The following is a 24161-nucleotide window of genomic DNA, read 5'->3' as shown; positions in this document are numbered from 1 at the left end:
ACAGTGAAGGACTTTTTCAAATCAGACCAGTAGTTCCTGAGATTAGCGCGTTCAAACAAACAAACACTTCATCTTTATAATATTAGTATAGATTAGTATTTTAGTATAGATGTTGGAATCGGCTTTCAGTCTTACCTGCCAGCTATTGCCTATCGAACCTACATAACCCAGCTACCTTGGTTACAACACGATACCCCTCGGTAAGACTGGTTGTCAGACTCAATAAATTAACTATTCCACACAAAAATAATTCTTCAGCAACTCTTGAGATTAACACGATCAAACAAAAAACTCTTCCGCTTTACACAGAATAATATTATTTAGTACATATATTAGTCATTAGTTATGGGTCATATTGAGTGTCCTTTAATAACATATAATAAAACCTATTAAATAACAATCAGTAGTGTAGGACGTTAAAGATTAAATCCATTTGCTATTAATGAGCATAACCTACTTAGCTACCTTATGGCGGAATTATGGCTAAAAGAGTAACAGACTATGCTGTATATTTTCAATAAGGATAAAAACCAATAAGCCCTTTAAAAAGTAAGTGGAGGAAAAAAAAAAATATTTTGTGGCCTTTAATTCGTGGAACGGTTAAAACGGAAGATTTTAATGTAATAGTTTGAAATGGTGAAATATCATTGATGTAATTTTATATGCACGATTATTTACAGTCGATATTATCTAGTATCGATAGACATTTAAAATGTATTACACAAATAGTTCCTACGACGCCTGTTAGAGGCGCTGATCAGATTTTCATACATATCTCGATGACAAGCCGGTTGTCTGTAATCGATAGTAGTAAAGAATCGAGCTACATACAAGAACTTATATTTTTATTTCTCGTAATAGTGAGAAACAATTAAGCATAATAATATTTCGATTGTTACGTAAATCTGAACTTATTATACGTAAGAGTATAAATCAAAATAATTAAACATCTTTATCTAGCTTCATGAAAAACAACGATACACAACAGAATTATGTACTTACTTATATTCACTTAATTAGATAACAATCTGATATTATCAGATTCTACTAAATCTTTATAATTTATTCATATTTGACTAGCTTACTACCGTTCGCTTTGCCTGATGTAATAAATATTTTAATACTCTTTTCATTCCATGCCTAAAATTTGTTTAATAACATTTATTGAGGGCATGCAAAGTCCCCAACCCGTACTTGGCCAGCGTGGTGGACTCAAGGCCTAACCCCTCCCTCATTACGGGTGGAGACCCTTGCCCAACAGTGGGACATTAATGGGTTAAATTTATTTTATTTTATTTCTTTCCATTGGTGAAACATTCTATACGATAATAATTTATTTGACTGCCTCAGTGGCGCTGGGGTATCCGACTGCTTATAATGAGGTCTCTGGATCGATTCCCAGATGGGGTAATGTGGTTTCTCTATAGTAGCCTGGAGTTTGGTAACGTGCCCGGTATATGGCAATAGGCTTGCCCCTTTTATTTGGGACTAATTGGGACTAACAATGTTAATTGCAAAACGTGGATGAATATCATCTCTGCCGTCACCTTCAGCTCGTATAACAGGATTGATGATGTTTATGTATGTATGTAAAATGTAAATAGAAGCTTTTGTATCTTGTACAGATAAATAAACATATTAGTTGTTAGAAATCATAAAAAATACATGAAAACAAGACCAAAAATAATAATATAATTTTTTTATTTTCACAATAGCCATTGTTATTGTTATAATAGAATAATAACACAAAATATATTTTATCATTCCGCTTGACCGAGACGCGCAAGTTGGTCCATAATTAAGTCTATAACACCAGGTCATAATAGTCCTACAACTTGGTGAGAGAGTAGAGTCTGGCATACGCGATTTATCTAGATCACAATTGATAGTTCTGTGTATTTTCAAAGTGAAGAAGATGTATCAAACAAGCCGCAAGCCTATACAGTTCACTGATGTGGTTAATTCAGAATTTTATTACCAAGGCTCTCTATTAAGTTGTTGGACTATAATTAATTATTCCTATCATGGAACAATTGTGTCAATGTTTTTGAAGGCAAACTAAACGTAGACTCGGCGCAGACTGGAAAGGGGTATGTTGCTTGTACCACCTACCCTACCACCTACCTACTGTTACCAAACGAGCGATCCCCTTCATAGCAAAATGTACAACAAGCAAAATGAGCACGGCACTTAAAATGTACAAATCGCATAATGTGCAAATAGCAAAAAGAGCAAATCGCATAATGTACAATACGCATAATGTGCAATACTTAAAATGAACACTATACGCAAAACGAGCAAAAAGCAAAATGTTCATCAATACTGTTAGGGCATGTTTACAAGACCGACTCGTGGAGATTTTTTTCTTTGATCGTTAGTATCCTAAAATCAGCGGGGTTTGTTCTATATACATACATATATATATATATATATATATATATATATATATTTCGAACTTTTACCTATATTCACTTGATGATATCGAGATGTCGCCGGAGCCCCGCTTCGGGGCTCCTCCTTCTGGGTGGTTAAAAAAAAATAACCACGAAGGCTAAGGTGGGAGCTTCGCTTCGCTCGCTCCCACCTTAGCCTTCTAACCTAACCTACCCATGTCGCTATGCCCAAAACTCCTTCTTTATAACAATGTCACAGTATATAATTATACCGTGAAATAGTTATAAACATAGTTATGAACGAGGATTTTTTTATATATCGTAACATAGTTTTTAAACTCTGGCTTGTTCGGACTTTTACCATTGAGAGTTGGTAAATCTTAGGTATTACCGGAAAATCTTAGGATTTACCACAGTTCGGGCTTTTACAGTAACATATATATATCAAATCAATGCCTTCCAAACAGTATTTCCGGACGGTAATCTTTTTGGTTGTTACCATCATTATAATGCAGCTATACACAAGAAAGCAAAAAAGCTAAAGGCGAATTTGACCAAAGAGGAAAGGATGGTGGTGCGCAAGTCCTCAATTTTACCATTATTGCCGGCAAATATGATTGCGATCCTGAGGCGTGGTATGAAATCCTTGAATCATCGCCAAATACCAACGCAATGAGAGCCTTTAGACTCTACTTCGAACGGACGTGGTATCCCAAGTTTAACCCAAAGATTCTAAGCTGTGCCAATCAACGACACCGAACAACTAATCCTGTTGAAGGTTGGCACAGGCGTTTGAATGCCAAAATTCCGAAAAAGATAAGTTTAATGTTTTTCATTTATAAATTAAAAAAGAAGCTACATATGTTCAGTGAGAATAAAATTAAAAAAAGCATATTTGAGCCGGCAATGAAAAATAGGAGAAAAGCAGACATCGTCTTTGATAAAAAGTATAAAAAAATACTAAACAGTTTGCATATTAAAAGTATTTCCGTTAAACAATTTCTTCTACAGATGATATATACAAGACTTGCATTTTAGTTTGTTTTCTTTTAAGTTTAAATAAATAATATAATTTCAACAGAATTAGTTGTTGCGCAAGTCTTCATTGCTTTGTTATTTGGTGATGATTCAAGGATTTCATACCACGCCTCTTTAAGTTCCCTTTATTAACATATAAATAAACTTATATTGAATGTGAAGTTGTTTTATTACAATGCTATATGAATCCAACAAACCCCAAACTAAGAAACGGCAGTAAGTGGTTAGTGTGAACGAAGGCGACTATGTACATTTTGCTTTTTGCTCGTTTTGCGTATAGTGTTCATTTTAAGTATTGCACATTATGCGTATTGTACATTATGCGATTTGCTCTTTTTGCTATTTGCACATTATGCGATTTGTACATTTTAAGTGCCGTGCTCATTTTGCTTGTTGTACATTTTGCTATGAAGGGGAGCGATCGAAGTGCAATAACCTTCGCCGTCGCGCCCTGCTCTTTCCAAACGTTTCAAATATTAGTTATGATGTACCAAAACTGATCAAATCGTTTGGCGACACTTATACCTAGACGAACCTACCGATTTACAACAAATGGGTTTTCTATTCATACTAGAATATTAAGGAAATTGACTGTCTTATTCCTTCAGGAAAAATAATGTGTGATGATGGATGTGTAATAAATTCGTGTGTGATACAATTTTAATGTGTCCTGTGTATTGTATTGAGTAAAATAAAAGACAAAATTACCTACTTTCAATCATTTATTACCTTAAAACAAATCAGTCTTAGTAAAAGTAAATTAAAATCAGTACTTTAAAATAATCGAAGTTGTAGGTAACTGAAATACGGAGGAATCTTTACTTGTCGCCATTAGCTTGGTCTTTGACTTCTTTGCGAACAGGTCCGGTTTGGGCGATGGGCACCTTGCGTTCTCCTTGCACGGCGAGAGGAACCTTCCTTGGCGCGGTCACCGTCAGCACACCATCCGACGAGAGACGGGACTCCACAGCTTCAGGAGTACAGCCCTCTGGCAGCGCATACCGTCGAGTAAACTGACGGGATATGAACCCATGCTGGTCTTTCTTCTCCTCATGTTTACCTTCAACCACAATATACCCATCCGCAGTCTTCACGCTGATCTCTTCAGGCGAAAAATGCTGGACATCCAGGTTCACTTGGAATTTATCTTTGTCCGACTTGATGCTTGAACCGAAGTCCCGGGTAGCTGCAGCCATGTGACGCCAAGGCCGGTAGTACTCCCTGCTCATCAACGGACCAGCCGCGATGCTCAGAAAGTCGTCCGGCGTCAACCCCAACCCGAAATGTTGGTCCAACAGGCGCCGGGGACGCTCCATCTCGTAGTCAAACAAATACGGTAGCAGAGACATTTTTTCTTATCGATATTTAACGCTTCAGACTAGAATAATTCGAGTATTTCGAAGAGCGAAGAGAAATTCTCCTCCAAATTGCTTCCTTCAAACTCGCTTGTCGCTTGTTCAAATTCAACTGTTGACGAACAGCGCGCGCACCGCGATTATATACGGTAACGCCATCTACTAGAATTGAGTGGAACTTTCGCGATGGAAGGAAGCTCAAGCAACGGGTCGCATTGTTGTGTTGTATAATTATTACTAACTATACTTTGGCAGGCGTTAAAAACATTGTAACTAGTTGAAGCGTATGAAATGTAAATACATGTTAAATGATTTTGAGTATTTTTGGTACATTAAATTTATCTTTTTTGCGTAGGCATCTACTTTACATAATTTGTTTATACAGAATATGATATTAATTTTACTCAACGTGTAAAATTACTTTCGCATAAACATTAAAAGAAAAATAAATTAGTATTTTATTTAGCAACCTTGCACAGTAATTATATTAAAAAATATGAATGCGGATGGTAAATAGCTCACCGTACCTATTTTATTTAAACTTTGGCAAATCATATTAACTAACTAAATGACGTTAGTGTACACAGCACGAAAAGACGTCAATTAAAATACTTATCATTATGAACATATTTACTAACTGAACATAAACTATTTCAATTAATAAGTTAAGGTCTTAGTTTTCATTATATAAGTCATTAACATTATAAATAAAATTTATTCTTTGCATATATTTACAATCGCACAATAAAACATTCGTTAATAAAATTTGTAAAGCGCAAATAACAATAATTGCCTAGATAGGTAACAACAACTTTCAAAACAAGATCATAAAAAAATATATTTAATTCGAATATCACAAAATTTGTCCTCATAATTATGTGCTTATGCATCATATACAATTCGCTACTTTTCTTATTTTATAGATCAATATAATTTTTTTTCTTCTGTTATCCTAATGTTATCAAAATAATGCGACCCCACGGTTTATCTGCCCTGTATCGAACTTTGTAGAATATTCCTTGAAATTCTGGAACGTTGCTTTCAATTCTATCGCAGAGGACACATTCTAGAAAGGTATATACAGCGTTACTGCCATCTTGGAGCGAGTAGCGAAACTAGCTTCGGCGGCGAAATAATAACGGAATCGCATTTATAAACTTCAACATTTCTATGTCACTAGATGGCGCTTTGTTTAATAAGGGCATTGTGTTTTGTATTGCCATATTTAAGTATGAAGACTTTTTACTTCTTTTATTGATTTGTTGAATTCGTTGCAATTTAATAATAGTAATGGGGTTAATTTAAAAGGGATATTTAAATTTAATTTAAATATTTAATAAAACATTTTGGTTCGCGTCATTATTAGTTTTCTTGTTCAATTATATAGCAACATTACTCACAAACAGCATTCGGCAACGCTATTCCATAGTGATGTGTGTATTCGATTATGTTAATATCGAATTGATAATTTCATTGATATATATTGGGCTGGCATAAAATTTTATAAATGTATAAAGCAGTTTTTGCACTAACTTTTTAACTAAAAATTTAAATTTATGATCTATAAAGTTTTTAAAAATTACAAACGTCTCTGAAGGACAAAATAAATAGGCGATTTCCTACTTTTCTAAATATTCGTTGATTTCTGATTCCATTTCTTTCCCTTGTTTTAAGTTTTAACTACCTACCGTTAACTTTACAAAATGGCATTATTTTCCTCCTAAATATGATAAGGCGCGATTTTATCAAGTTTGTATGCATACTACGTAAAAGTGACAAAAAGTTTTGTACTCTAATAAATAACTATTTAATTTACAATATAGAAATGAATACATTTAAGTTTCAAACATGAGTGAACTCCATTAACAATTTATGTTTTAATCGGTTTGTCGCCTAAGTTATATCGATAACTCGAAATTAAGTTAGCGACTGTGACGCGCATCTCTAAACAACCGCTGCGCAGTGGTCGGTTGACTTGACGTATTTATAATTTGCACTCGCTTTACGAGACTGTGTAGCGAGACCGCGTTGTAGTAATTTTATAGTGCGTTTCCTTCGCTTCCACTAGTTGCCGAGTGCTGTGATTTTCATATTACATTTTTATTTTTATACGTATACCGCTAGTAAATAAGTGAACTGTGAAAAGAGCGTACATACATCAAACACTTGCTAAGTTGTCGATGTGATCCTAGTTTTTGTGATTTTACTTGTGTGACGATGGCAGATAATTCAAAATTGACCGACGAGGAAAGGACTGAGATCAGGGAGCAGTTTGAGCAGGTATGTTTATAAGTTTTAATACATAATATCGCGTAAAATGTGAGTTTAATTGAAATTGATTTGTCGGCAAATCGGCGTGTTCGATTCGGGACATTGCTTACTCGTAATGTTTTGCAATATTCCGTGGATGGTTTGCTGTGTAAGGTATGTTAGCGTACGGGTTTTTAGCGTGTATTTTCTGAGGCCGCGTGTGGTCCGCCTTGGTGCGCTCAATGCCTGCGATGTTACCGATGACACGAATTCCATTGTTTTTAACCGTCGTTTTAACATAAATACGTCGTATTTGCCTTGTTTCTTAGTCAAAGATATAAGTAAATCGTCTAGAACGAGTGTTTTTGCAGTACTTTATCGATTTCAAAGTAATTTTATGTCTCATAAAATTTATCGATTTTTGTCACGTGAATACTTCAAACTCGAATAAGTACTAAATAATAACTGCTACTGTCCTTAGCCTACTAATTATAATCTATTGATTAGTGTTTAACTCTGTTGTGTAACTTAATTAACTGGTGGGAAAGCCATATTGTGGTTAAGTCTAGATTAAAATTTAAACTTAGGACATCAATATTCTAACAACTTAAAAAAACAAGTTTATCTAGCTTATCTGGGAGTGGCATCCAGCCCTCATATTTTAATCTATAATTTTACGTCTTTTTTCTTTCATAACTTAGTTCAACATTACTTTGGCATAGAAAAATTGCCTTTACCCATTTAAAAAACGAACAACATTGGTTTTATAAAAAAACAACAAAAAAAGAACAACAGCTAAAAAAAAATCAGTTTATGGTAATTTCAAATGGCATTTAAAAAAAATAAACAGCTTCATAAAAGTACAAGGTTTGTCCTTATCACATGCATAACACTGTCCACTCAATTATTACTTGAAGGGTGTTAACATTGCACAGATAAGTGCAGCACAAATGACAATATGATAAATAGGTACATAACATAACTATATATAATATCTATGTAATGCAATGAGTATGAAGGAATGTGAAGTAAATGAGGTTTGTAAAACAAGTTTTGAAATTAAACATATAAGTTATCATTGACACAGCTAGCTTGGTATATAATATGAATGACTGTGAATGAAGCAAGTAAAGTTTGTAAGGATCATACCAAGTGAATTCTGTGGTCTCTGCCTACCCCTATGGGAAGAAGGAGTGATTTTATGTGTGTAATACTTATTTGGTCTTCAACTTTTCCCATGGGCAAGATTTACAATTTTAACTAGCTCTTTAATAGCTCCTACCTATTTAAATTACCTATATTATTATTAACCTCAGGGCTGAAAAGTCTTGAGTTAAAATTCCAATATATTATTTAAATCCCCCAATTATGGGTATATATGCATGGACATTGGGCATCTCATAATTTCATATTAATACATAGATAATTAAGTCTGCTACCCCATATATCATGTAATTATTTTAAATATTACAGTAAATCATGTCCTTAAGAAAATACTGGGTGTGTTAAGATATAAGCATATTTGCAATTTAATTGCCAACAGTTAAAGATAACTTAGTTAGCAATTCATGAAGTAATAACGTAAACATTAACAGACTGACTCATTATATTTAATGTGTTTACGTAAATACGCTGTAATCTTCAAACATTAAGATTAACGGTCAATGTTGACTATTACGTTCTTATGCAAAAAACTTCACAAATAAATTGTTTTAATGCTGTTTAAAAAGAAATATTGCACTTTGTTACATTTCTCAATACAATTTTAATGTAAATAAAGTCTGTCCAACATTTGAATGAAAATGAAATGCATTTATACTAACTAAGAACTAGTAATTTTATTGCTTCTAACTTTACTAACTATTTTCAGAGGGTCTTTATAAACAAAAACATCTTTCCAACAAAACGTGAATAAATTCTAAACCAATTACCATATCAATTAGGCAGAAAATTCCTACTATCACAATTAGATATGACGTACAACCAAGCAATATTCTCTGCTCATTTGCTATGCAGACGGCAGCGGTCCCATGCATGCAAACTATTAAATGCAAATTATATTGTCCGTACAAAACCGTACATTCTTTCATTTGTTCCCTGCGGTATTGGAATGGATGTATTTGTTTATATTTGTGGAGACAGTTTACTTCTAATCACGACTATTCTTCAAGCAAATAAACATATTTTATAAGTACTTCTTACAATACTTTTTTTCTTGACAGTATACTCAAATACTATTTAAAATTGATAATGCTTTATGACATCTCTTTATAATATCAGCAGAAACATAAAATCTGGATTAAAACTTGAAGCATTTAATATTTTAAAAGTTACTGTATGACTGCATCAAAGATATGGTAATGTTCATATTTGTTGTGTGCTACTCTTTTAGTCGGTTTTATCAAGTCATATTTGTTTGTTGGAGTAATAGTTCATTAAAGTCATTTTATTTGTAGGGTTTATTTAAACCCATTACTGTCCTACTGGACAAGCATTTACTCCCATTCGAAGAGAGGGGTTAGGTCTTGTGGGGCTATCTACTCTTATATTAAAAAGAGTCCAATATGGAATCTTAGAAATGCATATATCTCTTCTATGTATCAATGGAAAGTATGTTCAAGGCATGACATAATAATCTTGATTGTAATATGATTCTAGACAAGTTTTTATTGTGTTGTTTGTTATATAGAATAATACATTAATATTCATTCAATAAGCTATACAATTATAGATTTTTTTGCTCTGACTCATGAGGTGTGATTTATGAAATGATTTGTGCTAAATACCAATTATTTCATGATTGTTAATGGCTGCAATTTGTTAACGATTTCTTCAATATGTTAAATTTGTACTATTAACTTAATGGCTGTAATTTCTTGTTTAGGATTAATATTCTTGTCGTATTTTAAGTAAGACCATTATTTGTGCTAGCTCCTAGACACAATGAGGTCAAAAATCTATTATATTTAATGTGTAGTAAAAACTTTAAATGTATGTAATAAGAAAAGTATTTTACTATATGTACATATAGTAGGTGTATAACTGTCTTGCTGTCTATAGTGTTCTGTCACTTTAAATCAATTTTGAGACTGTATAAGTGTATACCTATTAGTGAAAAAGATAAACGCAAAGATATAACTTATCAGAGCTTATACGACATTAATTATTATTATTAAAAAGACAGTAGGTATATTTCTCAGCTGACAGAAGATTGTAAGTCATTATCATTATTGCTACTTATCACTACTGTCGATTGCATGCTCTAACTAGGTACCTGCGGTAACTGCAGCAACTTTCAATAACCTATCTTTAGTAACAGATATCCTTACTACATAAGTAGAGCATCTGTAATAAGTACCTTTTTTAGTTTTAGTCATTCCTTTTGTAACAGAAACAATCATTTACTAAAATGTTTTCGGGAAATTTCAACCACAATGAACAACTCAATCGAAAAACCTACCAAGCACATTAGAAATTCAACACCTGTCACACACAGGTGTATTTTACAAATAATTCTTAGTCATTAAACTGTACATACATACATACACAATGTGTCACTATATTGCTTAACAGGTAATACTCCATACGATTTAGTATTCTAACATCGTGAGTTGCCTTGACATCTTTAGCTAAAGTACTGCGATATTGGATAACCAAATGGGTTATCGGTTAACCAATTCTCCGCTTTATTACCGTGTTATGTAACGGAAAAATCGTAAAGGAAAACATGTATGGAAACCTAAATGTGTGGTATGTTCTAGAATGTTAGCAGTGAAGGTAAAATTTCAGTTGGTACCAGGCACGTAGGTATTTGTTGATGCTTATTTTAGTAAGTCAAGACAGACATATCGTACCCATTTTCGGTTAGAGCTATAAATACGCCCTGGATTCTTCTTTTCTTCATCAAAAGGTCCATATTTGAAAAAAATACGTACGAAGTTTACGTGCCCCGTAATTACGACAATATCTTGAAAACTCCTTCTCAATTCGGTTTTAGCTCCTTCCTAAGGGGTGACAAGTAAAAGAATCAAGGTTTCGACTGCCTTGATTAATGGTCTCAACCCCCTCTGACATTAACCGAAGAATAATTACTATTAAGTAGCGTTCTCTGGTTTTTGCCTACCCCTATGTGATAAAGGCATGATTTTAAGTTTGTGACTAATCAACATTAAGTTTGAGATCGGATTCATAACTAAGAATTTTTGCAAGTAAGTCCCAAGCGCCTGAGGGTTATGGGGGAGCATGACAAAAATGCTGATGAATCAAGAACGTATTTCTTTTGGGAGTCGGTTAGTAAATACAGTATTATTTACGTCTGTTGCTGCACTTACTACGCACGTGTTCAGACAGTTAGTCCTCATTAGACTATCAATAATGTGGTCTACTTATGAATCATGTGATTCTGCATCTAGACCAATTAATCAATCGCAGTTTACAAGTGGTATGACTGCATCCAGTGTCTCGGATCCTAATGGCTGTAGATAAGGCTTTCTATTTAATTTATTAGTTGATATTGATGCTAGTAGCATTGAAAATGCCGGTTGTGTCTTGTTTTATGAAAGTTGTCATTGTAAATCGATAGTTTTGCTACGAGGAATGGTTCAAGATCACCTGAGATTCAACCTGGTGTCAAAGTTGTTCAAGCCGTCCGAAGGTCTTTGACGTGGCTTAACGACATTTATCCTAATAGATCCGGGACCGACTTTTAACGTGCCCTCCGTAGCACGGAGACTCTCAGTTCACATGCAGTCACCCATCTATGAAATGACCGCCGGTTACGAGTACTACGCACCTGACCTTTTGAAGACATCACCGATGTGATTTGTGTATGTCAGTCTTCCATTAACCTCCGAATAGTAAATTTTAGAAGTTATTCTACTTTCATTCATTCTTGGTCATGCCATACCATCTGAGTAGGTAGGTACTAATATCGATATTATTTATACGAGAAACGTGCCGGAACACACAGCTTAACGTAAACAATGTTGTTATCGATGTAGTGGCTGTCAGCGTTTGAGGTGTTTATATTAGCTCTTAAGTACTTAGAATGTGGAGTACTGGTACTGCTAACTGGACTTCCTAGGAATTGGTTGCGAAGAAGCTGAACATTTATTTATAGGTATAATTTTAGTTTCGAGTATACCTGATGATTTCATAGTAGTAGCTTTGTTTTGCGGTGTATAGTTTTTAGAGGCCTATAACCTTTATCTTGACCGTTTAAGACTCTATAACATATAACGCTGATAGCCAAACACAACACACGAGCACGTCCTAGGTCTTAGCTAAGACGTGATCCCTATCTTATTCTTACCAAAGAATTGTATTACAGATCATTTGGTTCCTACGAATAACAGACCCGGCACATAACTTTTAATGAAACGCCATAAGAAACATCTTATTACCCTGTAAATGGTGAATAAAATCACCGATCTATAACTAATTGTAGGATGTGTTCAATTTGTTAGCAAGACTATAATCCCAGCTAGTACTTGTAGCTTGATTGTGTATCTTAAATGCATCTTTTATTGATAAGATTGCAATGTGGTTGTTTGAACGCCTATAATAATTGTGGTATATGTTTTTCATATTGATATGATAGGAAAGAGTACTTTATGAAAAGACTATGATTACATACGGCTGCCGTACTTTAAAGAGAATAACTTTTGCCCGAAACTTTGGTAAAGTCTTAGTCGATTTTCCTCGAGGCCCTTTATAAGGTGTTAATAAACTACCATAGTAGGGAATCGCGTGATTTAGGAAAGCCACATTCGCGTGCCTTTTCGTCGTCAGATAACAGTTTATTTATTTTATTGATTGCTTCAAGAAATAAGGCTTAAAAGGTCTCTTGGCAGGAACTCAAGGTTTCACAAAAGAGGAAGTAAAAAGGTGTTGGAAATTTCACCGTACACCATAACTTTGTAAAAATAATTGCTTCGCTCTTGAATTCGTGACCTTAAGGTACGTAGTTCCGGACTCTGATATGACTCATTGCCCTCAAAAATATGAGCAATCGGCTGTTGTTGTGTTATTTTTAGGACCCTGTTTTTGTTTTGGCTAGATTAAACTTCAAGTTTAATTTCGTATGCCATTTTTGCTTTTGTTATTCACACCACTGTATTTTTTTCTTCTCGTAATCTATAGCGGAATAGAAATGTATTCGTTTTATCGACATAGCTTAGTTTATTGACAAATTTTATTTTGAGTTTATGCCATGAAAGTCAGATTTAGCGATAACAAGGCTGTTTTAGTTCTACATAACTTTATAACATCAAGAATTTGTACCCAAACAAGTTTAAAATTTCGTTTTTCTTGCTGTGTTGACAGGCTGGTACTCATAAACACTTTGTGTAGGCACTTTCCACATCACTCAACAAACACAATATAAGGATGTACAATAATTTTTAATTGCATCCACAGATAATTAGTGTAGTTTATTTGCTCACTTGAACACGACACGGTAGGTCATTGCATCGACCTTGAGCAAAGAATGTGGTCACTTGCCATATCAGTCAAACCTTAACATGAAAGCAATAGGGTCTAAAATTGAATGCTTTTGGTCGTGGAGATGTCTAGCACCCATGTAGGTGTGTGTCTAGCTGACTGCGAATAAAACAGACTTGAAAACCATTGTGCAGTTCAAAAGAGATGCCTTAAAGCTGTATGTTTACTTTTGATATTGCAACTCTAAGAAAATAGTGACGTCATAGTCTAGTAATGTTGCCAGATCTGTAAACAAAAAAGTCGCGTTCGAAAATTTTAATTTCTTTACACGTCTGCTAATTACGGTAAAGTAGTAGAGTGAGAGGTTTATATCAGAAAGAGATAGACGTTCGCCTCAAGTCCTAGCCTTGTAATATTATCTAGAAAATCTAGGCGGCAAAATGTCAAGCGCTCGTCATACCAAACCACGTTGTTGACATTCAAACTACAGGCACTCGAGTACTTACTCTATAGATTATACTTACATCGAGGGACATAAACACTTAATCTATTCACCAACCTACACACTTGCATAAAAAAGTCAATAAAAAGTTTTGCTCAAAGAAAACTTCGACCCACCAGTTTAAGGCCAGTGATAGACCTCCCCCAGTATACAGCATTGGTAAAAAAGTGCTAACTTCGAGAGGTCAGGTTACATTGGTCGGTATACTTTTAAATGGCAATGACCGCGGGTACGGCTGAATGGTCAAAAGGCTAAACATTAGTTAACGAGGCTCCCTTGTTCAGTTATAAACGTATGAAGATTTTATTTGATTCTGTAATTACTTGAGATTGCATCGTAAAGCTTGTTGAGTTGACAGTCTTGCTTGCTATGTGTTAATCTACTTTGACGAATAACGGTATCTTGATTTGAAAAATGTTTTAAGTATTTGAGATCATTTATGTAGCAGTAGGTTCTATTGATTTAGTAATGAGTTGTATAAAAAGAGCAGTTATTTTTGAAAGATATGAATTGTTCTTTGTCCGTTAATCACTTGCTCTTTCACATCGTGAGCTTTGGCTAATATGCTTTCTGTGTATATGGCTAGGGGGGGTCCTTGAGCTCTTAAAACATCTGAGTTTATCACTCTTACACTAAAATTAAAGCTCTCAGCATTTCTAAACTATGCCTCTATAACTTTAACTTCTCTTAAAATAACGATTGAGTTAGTTTTTGCAGACAATAGTTCCTGGCAACACTAATGTGTACAGAGCAAAGTTATTTTAGCTTTCCCTCTATCACAGACTATTATTTGTATAAAGTAATGTATGTGGTTACAGAAACCTCAAATGATTGAAAGTGAATAACAATTTTATAAACAAACACAGCAACACGATTGCAAATCTTTTACAAGTGTCAAACACGCAAACTTTCATCAAATGCAATGTTTCTAACATAACCGCGGTTAAACTGAATCATTGGATGATACGACAAAATAACATACTTGTAGCGTAACCCGGCTTCACTCACGCAACCGGTGAAAATTTCGTACGCATGAGTAAGCCACAGAAAATAAGACTGGAGTTCCATTAACATTTCACACGATGGAATTCTATTCACGTACTTTGAGTTTATGAAATATCTCATGATTCATTTTTTATTTGTGGTGGAATAAAACAAAATTAGTAGAAGGCTTTAAGGAATTTGTTTTTCCAGTTGAAAATTCTAAAACCTCTGGTTTTGCTAGAACGACCGCACCAAAGGATCTAGAGAAAGGGCTCAAGGCTTGAGGACGGGAGACTCAATGCAGCCCCAAAAGAGTCCACTGGATAATTGGATAAAAGTCACAGCAATCCAAGTTTTAAGATGTATTCCTAGATTTGCAAGTGCCTATGAAATTGTTAGTTCAATGTCATCGCAAAGCATACCCTTTTGCTAAAATTGTCAATTTATGAGGACACACTGGAAACTTAATAATCTCCTATTCATTTACTTAAATTGTTTCCTACAACAATAGCACCTCCAATCGAGGCTTGTCCTCCAAAGTAAGACTAAGCTCAAATACCACCATGTCATTTCGTGTTTACCACGCATGAGTAAGATTTATACCGATGACGTCAACCCGACATACGTACGTATAGGTAAAACGGTGACTCATGGATGGAATATTATGGTTATGTCTTGGTATTAGGTTAAAGGTGAATTGACTTGGCGCCTCCCGGGACCGTCCTTTATTGTATTATGTTTTTTTTATCGAAGGTCTATAAGTCTAATATCTTTTTTTGTACCTATACCGGGCTGTCTCCATTTCTGGATTCTGAAGGTACTCCTGCTGCAAATGAATTGAAACCTGCTTAAAATTTAAACGACATGCAACATTAAAGCTTTAGTAATCTTTAATTTTTAAATGCGTTGAAGACCCGTTGAGTTATAATATTGCTCCAATCCGATATCCTACGGGATTATCTTATTTTTTGTGCCTAGTTTCGTCTTCATAGGCGACGGATTGGTCGTCACGCGTTTCAAAAACCTGATCCACAGGTATGGAGTGATAAGATAACTTTTTTGTGGAATTGATAATTTTATTAGTAGCTGTAATCGATAAAAGATAATTTTGAAATCGGTATGTAAATTTTATATCAATTGACGCTCATAAAGTTATTTATGATTTGTTAAATAAATACGGTGCTTGATGGCAAAGATTGTAGTCAAATAGCGTGTTGTATAAAAAAGCGTGTTAACTCCAATTATGTTGAAGACTGGCGCGCTGACATGTTAATTTACTTTTTATTCGCTAAACAAGAATAAAATTGTATGTAATAATAGCCTAATTAAGCTGCCTACTTGAACAAGTTTCGCTTCGGCGTCTGTGTAAATAGTTTGACGGTTTTAGCGAGACGAAAACGAATCTTCAAAAATAATTGGCGTTCTTATAATCCGTGGTACATTGTCATCGGCTACGGTAACGCACATGAATTCGCGTGCGTCGACATTGCTTTCCAATTGATTAACACTGTGTTTGGACAGTGAAATTGCACTTTAATATTGATAAGTCGTCTGTTGTGTTGCGAAATTGCGATAACGTTACGTGTTTTACGATAACTTTGTGTGTCAAATTAGAATTACGTGCGTTTCTTGGTTGTAAAGAACCGTGACTGATTTGTAGCAGGATAAATAGATTCTGGCGATTTGGACGCCTCTAATCAGTTTGTGGATCACGAATGCGATCTAGTGCACGTCAAATTTTGTCAGGACAATAGATTCCAAAAGGAAAATCTAGGACTGCCGACACGACATGCTAAACATTATTAAATCTTGCCACGAATTGAACTCTGCTACATTTTAGGCGATCTGTAGGTAGCTAAAGACCTCTCAATCGCTTTAACAGCTTTCGAAGTCGTAAACTCAACGGCAGTACATCTATTATTGTCAATTCTAAGTACCCATCGCAGACACTGTTACTTCTATACAAAACAGAGTTTAGGCTATAAATTATTTCGTAACGGTGAATGTATTTAAAGCGAACAATGTCTAATTTATATTGTGCTGTTTTATGAGCACCAGTGCTTAAGGAACAGGTTTACAAATGGACCGGTTGCTGTTTATTGCTTTATATAGGCCACTCGTTGCCACTGCACATATTTTTTTCTTTTATCAGGATCCAATACTTCCCTGTTGTCTTTTTGGGGTCATTTTTGACTAATCTTAGTACTGACCGACCACTGGAATTACTCTTTTTAAGCCGATTTATATCACAATTTTTGGTTCAAGTTTGATTTGCGAGCAAATGCTATATACATATGTTCACTTTCTGGTTCTTTTTTATCATAAGAATAAGTTTACCAGGTAAACAGAATGCCAATACAATAAAATGTGCCCTTCTAAAATATCAACAACACTCCATTATACACAAAAGCTTTTACATTAATTATTTAAATTCAAGTGTCGATACAATGCCGGCCATTCTGGTTTTACCGCGGCCAAAAAGCCTTTCGCCCGACGTTACGAAATACATGCTTACAGTTATATCGGCTAAATAGATAACTATGAGTCATATTCGTTACCGTTTCTCCAATGGACTCGTTTCTCGTTGTAAAACGTTTTTAATTCCGGATATACTGCTTTTACTTCCCCCAAAAAATCGGAATAGATTCGAAAAGTAAAAGGTTTTTTAAGTCAAGTTGTGAGTCTTTTTTGTATGATGCAGGTTTTCTTATTACCATAGACTTGAGCTTAAATTCCTTCTGAATTGTTAGGTCGGCAGGATCTTCTAAGTCTTTGCACTCTTTAAATGTTGGTGTTTAGAATAGTACCACCTCTTTTTAGCAGACTAGCACGTCTAAATATAGGTTGTAAAAAAATATTTAGTTTTTGCCTCAAACTCACTCAAACAGGTTATGTTTGTTTATCTTCAGACAATAATGTGTGACCTTCATTGAAGTATAAAGAGATATTTTAATATTATGGTTGTGAATTCAACCGTACAAACTGGCAAAAACTGGACATGTCCCTTATGTCCAGTAGCCCTATTTGCTCTTCGTATTACCAGTTCTGACCAGTTGTAACAGCTGGGGTTTTTTTAATTTAGACCTTTTCATTTGAATGAGAAGGGGTCGAAAATTGATGACACGTGCAGCAAAAGGGTTAGGTCCCTAGAACATTATTGATTATTTTACCCCTCATTTGTATAAACCGGATAAAATGTTGCAAACATACGAATTTCTAAATAGGTTTATGATGCAATTTATACGGATTGTATAAAGTAAAAAATATAAATATTTTGCCTACACTATCGATTTAATGGAATGTTAAATGCATCATAATATTTTTTGATAATATTCGAATAATATTGTATAATATTTTCTTTAAACACTATTTACAAGTTCATCTGCCGATTGGATCCCGTTTTTTGACCTTTGCAATACCGATATCGCATAAGTACTAATTATAACTCAAAAGGAATGCGCAGCTTTGTTCCTACGTCGAAAATATTCGTAATACGCACACTGGAAGCAATATCTCACAAAGTGGCCAGGTCAACACCCCATGAGTCATTGAGGTAAGGCTGATGAGTGAACGAGAAATAAACCAACGCATACCACTTGTAAGTGCACGTAAACAGTCTATTATGGTCCAGGTAAATGCGGAAATGTGTGTGTTTATGTACTGATTTATTAACTAGCTGAAAATGTACAAACAAGCTTATGACTGTCCAATTTGCACTGTTTAGTCCAAATAGTCACATTTTAATTGGTATAATATTCAGTTAGTGAAATTACCATATACCATGATAGCGAACTAGTGTTTCAAGGATTGATTTCACAAAACTGTAGCCTATTTTTAGTAAGGAAGGCGTTTCGGGCTCGCTTCGAATATTGCAAACATAAAAATTGGGCCAAATTTAATATTGCAGATGTGTTTAAAGTGTGGCCGTATAAGCAACAAGCAGACCGACTGACATTTCGCATCTTTGATAGAAGAATGAATTTACAAACTCTACAAACGTCCATATCAGTTTCTGAATTCGTCAGTATTTTCCAAGTTTAATACGTGCATAAAATTAGAAACTGCAGGAAGCTTCGTTTCGTATTACACTATGATATTAGTCACTGCTAACTCAGACAAAGGGATCTGGTCCTCCTAATTTATGCGGAGGAAGGTATTACTCGGCCTCGAGAAATACCTGCCACATAACCTAACCAAGTTAGGATCTTACACAACAATGATTAAGTAGCATTTGCGTATGCGATTGCATCTAAGAAAGACGTAGCTACATATTGTGCGTCGTTTTTGGTTAGTTAGCTAGTTCCTTGTTATTTCTAATTGGTTAATTTCGTAGCTCCATCCATTTATAGGTAGGTAGTTATGCAACTACGTTTATCGTAATGAATTAGGTGAAGACAATGATGATGGCCTTTGGTTACGGATCGCGGTAGATCCTCCAATTTAAATATCGGATTATTTTGAGTCGGGGTCTTTATTTATTTATAATTATTCTATAATGCTGTATGATCTTGGCGATGACTATACTCTAACCGGGAGTTTCTGCGTACCTAAGTAAGTATTGTACTCTACCTGCGGTTAAATGTCCAATTGGTAAAACATACAAATCACGCAAAGCAATTCTTCCATTGTCACAAACACAATATCATCTTCATCATCGAACTAGCAAAAAATATGCTAAAACCGAGTTCTAAGCTGAAACAATGGCCTAAAACAAAGCATGGTGTAGTTATAGTCAATTCCTGGAATTCGAGCCTGCGATGGCGTCACTGCGGAAATGCGGCGGCGTGCGCCCGCACCACACCACCATACTGTACAAGTTTGGAAACACAAATAGAACGGTTTTACTACGAGTTCGCAGATGCCGATTGTACATTTACTTAATCCTTTGTTCATAAATGTTGTATTGAGTTGTCTTTATAGATTGATTTTTAATTAGATTTTTTTAGACGATCGTGGCGTGTCGATCACCTTAAGTACTACACGACGGCCATCATCTTTGAATTACTATCTCCTAATACGGGCTTATTTTGGTAGGTGTAATCTCTCCCATTGTCTTACCGAATTTTCTTTAATTTGTAGTAACTTACATTATCCCATAGTAACTTCTAACCAGATACATAGTTTTTATCCCGAAAAAAATGACTACGGGATTCTGTCAACACGGATAAAACTTCGCAGTTATCACGATAATGATTCATCAGTAACATTGCGATATCTCCAACAATAGGTAAATGTTTGTAAATGTCATAACATATTATCAATACGCATTGTTTTGACTCAAACCATGTTATAGGTCAATCAGTGAGTCATTAAGCGATTGTGTTCATGCTTCCTCTACTCTGTAGTATTGGAATATTACGATCAGTATTGTGAATAATACCCGTTTTGATTACTGATTCATCGTTTGCAAATGATAAAGCAATTCAAGAAACCTAACGTTCATAAATCATATGTTTAACTCTTATTAATTAGACATTAAGCTTCTGAACTAAAGGTTTTGAATTAAAATTTTATGATTTGCAATTTATCAGTCCATATAATGGCAATAATCTTCTTTTCATTAATCGATTTTAGATTTTTCTTTGTAAAATAAAGCAAGTCATAACAGTGTGTACATTGAGTAAGCTCTCACATATTGCAGATGCTGGTACTTATCATATCTTCAATAAACAAGTACAATACCATAAAATCAAATAACTTTCCGTGACTGAATGTAGCCGCAAGCCGCTACAAGGTGGTCAAATAAAAAAGCGTACCATTTAGGACAGAAGTGCAGATGAAACACATGTCATCGTTTCTTAAGCGCGTTAATTTAGCCCCACGAGTAATAATTAGTGCGCAAATATGACTTTAAAGAGAGTAAAAAAGATGGGTTTCACTTAATCAATCAATCAAAAATTAAAAAACGCTAATTTCATGAACTGATAAAGCAAAAATACATGTCCATCGTGGTTTCTTTTCAAACGTATAAGAAACGCGATTACGCGACCGTTCACGCAAATCTGTCGCGCAGTTATCTCGATCTAAATGCATAATATCGTAAATAACTTTCTGTCTGTCTGTCCGTTCGTCCGTGTCGCTTTCTCGATTATTCATCGCAAGTGTGGGTTACATTGGCTCATATTATATTCATAAAACCGAGATGAAAGATTTTGTTGTTTGTAACTCAATGTTGGATCATTCACGTGAAACTACTACAAAATGTTTGAGCAGAAATTATTGTATTGAAGTATCTTTTTGAGTTTGCCTATTTTCTGATTGATTGTGAGATGAAACTGGAATAACTATTTTTCTGTTAGGTAGGTTTCATACATACATAAAATCACGCCTTCTTCCTATAGGGGTAGGCAGAGCCTAGAGAACGCCTCTTGCGATCCTTAAAAAGTTCCTTTGCTTCATTCTCATCCATACATCTAGTCATACAGGACGGCCGGTTACGAGTACTACGCACCTGACCTTTGTTAGATTTCAATAGAGCAAAATAACTCTGATTCTTCTGAAATTACTTTAAATATGATTGGGTTTAGAATTGAACAATTTCCCTTGCCTTAAATTAGCAAAGATATTTATATATTACTGAGTCATAATAAAAGTTTTGGTATTAGGAAAAAGCCATTTGTGTGGTACACTTCCTGTTTTGTACATTATTAATAATGAAATTATTATTTACATTATTTTATTAATTAGTCATTACGCTGTAAATCCCATGTTAACAAAAAGGGACTTTCCTATAATATTGTATATCTTGGATTGGTCATGTCATGTGGTTTTTATACAGCCCTGAGCATTTTCCGTTTTATTATAACTACTGCTAAATAGTGATTAATTTCGTTGCAATAAAATTACTCATAAGATCGCGGTATTACAATTAAATAGATAATCCCATGTTTGTTACTCTTTTACGCCAATACTGCTGAACCGATTACGATGGAAAACCCAGAATAACACAAAGGCTTCTTTTTATCCCGAAGGGTTTCTACGCGGACGAAGTCGTGGGCGGCATCTAGTAAATAAATATTATTGGACAATTCACACACGGTCATTTGATTCCAAACTAAGTAGAGCTTGTACTAATTAATGAAACTTATGTAGATTGACGTATTTCAGATACGTTGTACGTATTTATAAGGAAGTGTATACCTGTTTTATTTATCCCTCATGTATTCGATGAATTATACTCCAAATACGCAGATGTAATTCCGAGTTTTGCGGTATTTACCAGCTACTACGGTAACCGCAATAATTCGCTGAAAATCATGGCTTTAGGTTGTAAATTACGTTTTTGTCAATGATGCTACAATTTAATAATTTTATACATACTAGGGATAATTAGCATTAACGAAAGAAAGACAAGAACCATGGAAAATAAATGGTCACACTGGTTTAACATTATTCTGATCACAATTCCTCTTCTTTGAGAAGCGTTCTATCTATTGGTTAAATCCGCATGAACATTCGTTCAGTAGATTTTGAGTTTATCGCGAACAGACAAGCAGACAAGGCAGGCGACTTTGTTTTACAATTTGTAGTGGTGATTATGATAATACCGTACAATTCCTAATTGAATCATGGAAGGAACACTATACCTATACATGATTAAATTATAAATTACTAGCTGACCCGTGCGGCTCCGCTCGCGTGAATGATTTTTTTTTACTAATACAAAGCTTAATTATTCCTTAACAACAAAATATGCTTTTTTTCACGAAAAATATTCTCAAAATTATTTGTATCTCATATAACTCGCGCTAAAGCATATCTGCCATTAAAACTGTTGCCATGACAACGGAATTTTGTTAATTCAATGTCATTATAATATTGATTATTCGCGACTTCGGTGGCGAAACCTGAATTTTCCCGGGAAATGCGTCATTTTCCCGGGGTAAAAAGTAGCCTATGTCCTTTCTCGGATATCAAACTATCTCCATACCAAATTTCATGCAAATTGGTTCAGTAGTTTAGGCGTGATTGAGTAGCAGACAGACAGACAGACAGACAGAGTTACTTTCGCATTTATAATATTAGTATGGATTAAATTTAAATATAATATTACTTTATAATACATAATTATTATTTATTGTTTGTTATAAGAGGGAAAAATATGATAACTTTTACTTCACATCCTTTATAATATGGTTTTCCTATAACAGCTAATAACTAGGAAAATAACATTCAGTGCCTAGTGCTTACTTATTGTTTTTCTGATTTCTGTAAACATAATAAAAACCTATTAACAGTTGAAAAATTCAGCTTAAGCTCAAATTACCAGCCAAGTGTAAGTTAGACGAAGGCCTCCATACCATTATTCAAAAAATCACGTTGGCTGTATGGAAAACCCCCTTAAATAGTTATTTTATTCTGTTTTCTAGTAGTTCTTTTTACAGAAGCAACAAAATGTAACATCTATGAAAATTATATTATTACTGTCTCTTTATCATGGTTCATGAGATACAGTCTGGTGACAAACAGACATCGAAGTTTTAGTATTAGGATCCCTTTTTACCCTTTGGATACCGAACCCTAGAAAATATTTCTTTAGTTATTTATTTATTTTAGCAGTCGTATAAATACCTACCAAGGTTATTTTATGATGTATTGCAGTTGCGTTAATGCCATTGTTTTAGTTTTATCAATCGATTGCATTCTCCGGCTGCCCTTTGAGATAACAAGCTTTCAGTTAAGCTTTCGATACTGCAGCTTATCACCCCTTTTGTATATTGGTACGGTAGCCGACTGCTTTCTAATTTGTATGCAAGAACCGCCTTTGTTTGTAAAACAACAGTTTACAAAATGTAGGTATCGTAAACTATACGAAATAGAATAAGTAAATAAAGTGAATAGTTTATTACTAGGATTTAATTTTGCTTTTAAACTGCATTATCTTGGTAATATATCAATTTATTTGTTTGCTTAGTAGTGACAGCTGAATTAATTTAATTTCTTCGATGTTAGAGGATCTGTTTTTTGTGTCTATTAGTGATTTGTCTTGGCAAATACGATGTATAATGTACTATTTTTACCAAATATTCTTCATAAAATGAATATCATTTTAATGTTGGTATATTTTAAATTAATTCGCAATAAATTTTATAGTTATTTTTAAGACAGACCAATTAATTGTATACTTACTTAAAATAATTATTTTTATAACTACAAAATTATTGTCGAAGAAAAATGTATTTGTTCTAATTTTGTATA

The 24161-nt window shown here is 34.3% G+C and overlaps 2 protein-coding genes across 2 annotated transcripts in view; one reads left to right on the top strand and one right to left on the bottom strand.

The window, feature by feature from the left end:
* Nucleotides 1-4135: 4135 nt before the first annotated feature.
* On the bottom strand, nt 4136-4914 carry LOC142983931 (protein lethal(2)essential for life-like). Its single transcript, XM_076131143.1, has one exon. It carries the CDS (start codon nt 4778-4780, stop codon nt 4250-4252), a length of 531 nt encoding a protein of 176 aa, XP_075987258.1. The 5' UTR covers nt 4781-4914; the 3' UTR covers nt 4136-4249.
* A 1834-nt stretch (nt 4915-6748) lies between these two features.
* Nucleotides 6749-24161, top strand: part of Fim (plastin-2 fimbrin) — a 53289-nt gene continuing 35876 nt past the window's right edge. Inside the window, exon 1 of the mRNA XM_076130929.1 lies at nt 6749-7066. Within this exon, the coding sequence (XP_075987044.1) occupies nt 7004-7066 (63 nt within the window). The 5' untranslated portion in view covers nt 6749-7003. The remainder of the gene's footprint in view (nt 7067-24161) is intronic.

The sequence above is a fragment of the Anticarsia gemmatalis genome, chromosome 25, assembly GCF_050436995.1.
Source record: "Anticarsia gemmatalis isolate Benzon Research Colony breed Stoneville strain chromosome 25, ilAntGemm2 primary, whole genome shotgun sequence".
Taxonomy (NCBI): Eukaryota; Metazoa; Arthropoda; class Insecta; order Lepidoptera; family Erebidae; genus Anticarsia; species Anticarsia gemmatalis.
This window is presented reverse-complemented; position numbering and strand designations above follow the sequence as displayed.

Excerpts from the sequence above, each read along its gene's own strand:
- LOC142983931 (XM_076131143.1), bottom strand. The coding sequence starts at position 4,780 with ATGTCTCTGCTACCGTATTTGTTTGACTACGAGATGGAGCGTCCCCGG.